The following is a 6,000-nucleotide window of genomic DNA, read 5'->3' as shown; positions in this document are numbered from 1 at the left end:
TTAGGATAGTTTTATTTGAAAACTTATCGTATCATATTGAGCATTATGACCTGCATTCAATTTCTCAAAAACTAGAGAAAACTGTTTGACTTTGGCCATTCGTGATTCAACATCAAAGAACCTTAACTTTTTGATAAAAATAATATCTCTTTACACATTGCCTGATATCAGTAGCGGCTTGCACAGGTTCTTGCTTTGGGTGGAAGGCGTGAATAAAAAAGGCACCATATAAAATTAATACTAAAAACATTTAAATTTCGTTTACCTAAACATTCGACATATCTTTGTTAATTATGGTTCTAAGTGTACCTTATCATTCACAGGTAAATTGGCAATGAAGACTCGTAGCCTATTGTAGTTCAATAATGACAATATTGGCAAACCAGCGTGGTTTTTAATCATTAATGTTTGGGTTAGTTTACTCAGCATATGTAAGTGTATTTGATCACCTTAAGACAATATGGCACAAGATCGAGTTAATGCGAGGGCAAGGAACCGCCCTTCATTTGATCGCTTGGATACAGTGATGTCAGACGATGGTGAGGGATATGAAGTTCTTCCATTGCCATCGCCAGGAATGGAAGAACCTGATAGTCCCACTTATCCTTCTACTACAAGTGCTTTTGGTAAGTTGGGCTATTTATTACTGAGATCTGGATACAGATAAAGATAAGCAAAGCGAATCTGTTATGAGTAATAAATGAATTTATATAAATAAAAAAAATAAGTCAAAAGCATGTTTTTACAAAGGATGTTCAAATCAAAGATATTTTCAAATTGATTAAAAATAGATTATATTCAGACAAACCTTTGAGTTCAGGAATATTTGGGAACAATTTTATTTTGAAAGCTGTCTTTTAGGGATGTACAAAGTGAATCAAATGGTTGAATAGATTTGAAGTTAGTCATATTCAATGCTTAATATTAGAAATAATTAAAAGTACTAAATTGAAAAATTTGCCATCATAAAGATGTTCAAAATGACCTGAATATTTGAATCGATTCATAATGAGTTATGAAATTTCTAATTTTTGGGAATTTTTAGGAATCGTTAGATTTGAAGAGGAATTGAATTAACTTGAAATAAATTATATTTTAAATTCTTCACTTGCACCAATAAAAACTTCTTTTTCATTTTCAGCAATCAAGCCAAGAGTTCCTTATATGTCGATATACAGCAGTCCAAGTCGACTTTTTGCTGGATTGAATTCAGGATTCCTATCTGGAACGCCAATTACTCTCAAATTTATTGAAGCATCAAGAGATAATGCTCTTCATCATCCATTGAATCCATACTTGTAAGATTTGTTTGTTGAATAGTGTCAGCATACACTTCGCATACTAAACATGCTATGAAGAAACTCATATATCTAAGTGGCATAATTGACACCATCAAATATCAGAGTGGCTAATTTCAGTACTAGTATGTTATTATTTTAACCTTCATTGGGCATAGTGGCTGGGATGTTTGTCTACCGGCTTTTTAGATTTTAACTTAAAAATGTCTGATAGCCAGTCTATTATTCCACTAGATGCTACTACTCAGATTACAACCAAAACAAATTGAGGAAATTGAACATGCTTCATTGGAAATTCCAGTTCTTCTCACCTCAGTATTAAGATATTCCATGCACATAGTGTTAGATTACAGAATAAAGCATTTCCCACTTGCAGCTAAGATTTTGTATTTATAACTGGACCAATGATCATTATGTATGATTATTATTGTCCCATGCATATGCAACAATCAACAGGATATCTATTCCCATACACAATCTAGACTGGCAACCGGATGAGAGTTTGTGGTTTGCTTTATGAGTAATTTATTTATTGACTTTCGTCTCTTCCAGAATGAATTTCAGAAATGCTATTGGTTGTTTTTAATATTAGTATCTTTTGGATTACCGGTATGTCTTTTCCAGAATATGTTGCTCTCCGGTTTAGGCATCATTATAATGTAATATTCTGTTCTGTATATCTAAGATGATGATAATAGTGATTTGATATTGACTTCATTTTCTGTTTAGGTATACAATTGAAGTGAGTCATGGTCCTTTTACATGGATTGTTCACAAACGTTTCAAACATCTTCGTGAACTCCATGACAAACTATGGGCTCATAGAACATCATTGAAGATTCCACTGCCTTCAAAAAGGTAACAAGCTATGGTAATAGGTTTGTTTGGGCCTGGATTTTCATAGAGCATGGGTTTCTCGTTGTTATTGAATTATAACCAGAGCTGAGAATTCGGGAAAATTTAACGCTTTGAAACTATCTGAGCCACCTCAAAGGTGACTCTGACCACAAACTCCTGGTTTACTGAATATTTGACTCCAATGCTTGACTCTAGGTTGAAAGTTATTTTGACTGCATCTCCCAACTTTGAAAAAAAAATTTTGAAAGCTTATGGTGCATGCATTTCCTTCTTAATTGTCTACTGAGAATGCTTGAAGCTCAAATGCTTTTTATACTTTCTGTCAGAAAGTTTGATTTAGATTATCACCACCAGACAGCCTGATTGGCCTAAAATGTCTACTCGACTCTGGAGAGTTTGAAATCAATATACTTCATGTAGGCCTAGGCCTATTTAAATTAATAAAATTTTGGGTTCACATAGTTGGCTGCTTTTTTCATGTTTGATATTTTTTGCTTTGAAAAAATGAGTCTGGTAGTTGGTATATGAGTTATCATGTTATTGTTGATTCGTTTATTTCTTAGTATCTAAAGCATACCTCTTTATTATCAATCTATTTTCAATTTTTGCTCAAATTTTGCAGTCATAAAGAAAAGCGAAAAACAGTAAAAGTAGACAAACGGAAAGGTGAGGCAGAAATTAAATTACCAAGATTTCCGAAGAGGCCTGATATGTGGGTATCACCAGAACAAATCACAAAACGCAAGGTGAGTTTGGTAGAACAAAATTATTTATATATCATTTATTGCTTGATTATGCATATATGACGTGTTTGAGTCAGGCTTTGTTTTACATTGCAAGTATCATTTATGCAACTTGTCAGGTTTTTAAATAAGAGGTTTGCTGAAATATACTAAGGTAAAATGACTAATATTATGACCACTGCAAAATTGTTGAAAGAATTCTACTGTATTTCATTTAAAAGTGAGCCAGTAAATTATATGAAAAAAAAATTTGGGGTTGAATATTGGGCCACATAGGACTCCGATAGAAATAAAAGAAATTGGCTTCTACCCACTTTTCCCATTTCCAATTGCTAACAATTGAGAGTTCAGTGGCTGCCTGTCTAGGACCTTGTGAATTAGTGCGTTTAAAGAAAAAGCAATTCTTGATTATCTTTCAATCTATTTTACACCACAAATATACATTCAAAGCTTCCAAACGGCCACACCATGAATTTATTCATAATATAATATTGTTATCATATGTAAAGCCTCTTCCATGTAATATTGACCTTTTCAGTTCATTGTTAATGAGGATGCAGCAAATTGCTTGATATTGTAAACTAACTGCAATGTCGTAGCTATTTTACCTCAGGGCATTTTATGCATTGGAATTTCAAATATCAAAACAAATGACACGTAATTTCATTATTCCGACTTAAGTGGATCAAATATCAAAATTGTGTATGATGTATACAATTTGCAAAAAAATTTATAAATCATTGTGGTAATTCTAGAAAATTCTTGAAACTACTGCTGAAAAATGTTATTTTGAAGATTGAAACAAGAAAATTAACCTTTATGTAGATTTTTGTTGTATGGTCTAATTATGGATTTGGTAGGAACGAATACCCATTCCACCGAATAATCGAATCAATGTGAAATTCTTGATTTTAAGAATATTTGAGAATATTTTATTTTAAAAATTTGTCATAATGTATTTGACATGAACAAAAAAAGCAGACACAATATTTATAATCTTGATGACTAAATTAAATTTTCATGAATTTACAAGGTTTTTTTCCAATTTCTCTGTAGAGCATGAACCATTTAGAATATTCATATTTCATTCCAATATCATTGTAATTCATTTTGATTTTGACTCTGCTTGGGTGTAAGGTATTTGCTATTTTTGTGCCCGCCTGTATTACCATTTTAGGGCAGTGTTGCTTTAAATGTAAACATTTCTTCTCTGCCCACTATTTTTTATATTTATCTATTTTTTGCTGAATGCGCGTGGATTAATGTCATTGTTACAGTGTGCTAATGCTTCCAAGGGACAAACTTGATCCCACCTCATTAATTATTAGTAAGTGAATGATTTTTCATTTCCCTGTTGTTTTCTTGAATTTTAGGCTTATTATTATCATTCATATCATCCATTTTTTAATTTAATGATCTTGAAACTAAAAATTATTTGTTATCTCATAGTTCCATTATCTACTTACCGTAGTTCCGAACTTCAGTTCACATGTAAAATTATAATAAGCAATTGAAATAAAAAATTTCATTTTTCCATTATAATCAGTCCTTCTCAACTGGGCCATCAGGGCCCTGCCATGGGGGCCACACAGATTTGTTCTCCGAAACACATGAGCGAAAGCCCACACTGTATTATTCTTGATGACTACACTAATTTAAAGTATTTTGACTGTAATGTATTTTTCTTTTGCTGCCAATTGTTGGCTTTTCATTATTTAATATGGCAAACAAAACAACTGGTAGAAACGCCTTAAAATCATAACTAGGTAATTTTATAAAAGAGCTGCAGGCAAAAAATATTGAGAGTTTTTGAACGGACAACGAATCATGAAAATTTCAAAACTACTGAATTCTAAACGACATTGAAATGTACTGACATTTTAGATGCCATTTTAATAAAGCTTCAACATCTTAGACAATGGTGATAGATATGTCCTGGTAACGGTTTTAGTTTCCAAAAATTAGAAATTAAATTTTTTTTCATTCAGTCATGTACATTCCTAGTTATGGCCTAGAAAATTAACTAGTATGTCTATTTACGGAAGGAACCAGGAAACATCTTAGCTAAAATAGCTGTGGACTTTATCCGGAAATGATTCCACCGTTCTGTGCTTGATTGTCTGATTCCATTTCCGTTATATAATGTTGTATATACCGAAACTGTTTTGTCATGTCATACCTATACTGTATTTTGTAATTGTGATTTCCAAATAGCTTTGAATCATTACATTTGCAATATATTGCTGTGAATGCTAAAAGTGAAAAAAATTTAACAATACTATTTGTCAATATACAACTTCATGAATAATAACTAAAGTTTGAATTGTTGAAGTATGCCTATTTATACGAATTGCTATTGCACAAAATGTTTATTTTCCATATAAATAGATTTGATTTTGATTTTCAAAAAACTAGATCAGTTCAAATATTTTGTTTTTCATAGACCATCTATGACAAGCACATATCTTTATAAATGCAATTGATGCATGTGATGCAGTACATACTATGCAATAAACTTTCTAGCTAAGAATTAGGACAAGCCATGTTGTATGCAATTGGAGCTGATGTTTCACAAACTTTGAAACTAAATGATATTTCCTAGGTTACTTCCTGTTGGAAAGTGGCTATGCAACATGCCCTTTGAACTTTTATTATATCTTGAGGTGTTGTTACTCTATGACCACCTTGTTAGTCACTGATGACTCCCAAAATAAAAGTTTATTTATTGGAATTTGAAGGTTTTGGGAGTGCAATCAGCAAAATGTGGGATTCTATGTCAATTTACCTTGTAGATTTTTTGCCAGTGTAGAATATGCATACCAAGAGAAATGATCAATATATTTTTTAACAATGGATTTTAATTGTGTTTCAGGAACATCTTGAACTTTATGTCAACAGTTTATTAAAAAGTACAATGTATAAGAAGCACAGTTCAATGGTAAGCTATGTTTTTCTTTTTGAGTAGCTTAATTAACCATTTTCTCTTTGTATTCCTATAATATTTTGAATTTTATTCGGTCTCCTACAATAATAAGCCCGGTTGACGTCATGTGCATTAAAAATATAATGTGGAGCCACAGACTCAAAGTTGGTATGTACAT

General features: G+C 31.8%; 1 protein-coding gene across 3 annotated transcripts in view; it reads left to right on the top strand.

Annotated features, from left to right (window-relative positions):
• The first annotated feature begins 303 nt into the window (after window positions 1-303).
• The window catches only part of LOC120335257 (phospholipase D1-like), a 31,612-nt gene continuing 25,915 nt past the window's right edge, over window positions 304-6,000 (top strand). For all 3 annotated transcript variants that reach the window (XM_039402739.2, XM_039402740.2, XM_039402738.2), the window contains exons 1-5: window positions 304-626; window positions 1,142-1,298; window positions 2,028-2,156; window positions 2,779-2,902; window positions 5,772-5,837. In XM_039402739.2, the coding sequence (XP_039258673.2) occupies window positions 461-626; window positions 1,142-1,298; window positions 2,028-2,156; window positions 2,779-2,902; window positions 5,772-5,837 (642 nt within the window). In that variant the 5' untranslated portion in view covers window positions 304-460. The remainder of the gene's footprint in view (window positions 627-1,141; window positions 1,299-2,027; window positions 2,157-2,778; window positions 2,903-5,771; window positions 5,838-6,000) is intronic.

This window comes from Styela clava, chromosome 2 (genome assembly GCF_964204865.1).
Source record: "Styela clava chromosome 2, kaStyClav1.hap1.2, whole genome shotgun sequence".
NCBI classification, from domain to species: Eukaryota; Metazoa; Chordata; class Ascidiacea; order Stolidobranchia; family Styelidae; genus Styela; species Styela clava.
This window is presented reverse-complemented; position numbering and strand designations above follow the sequence as displayed.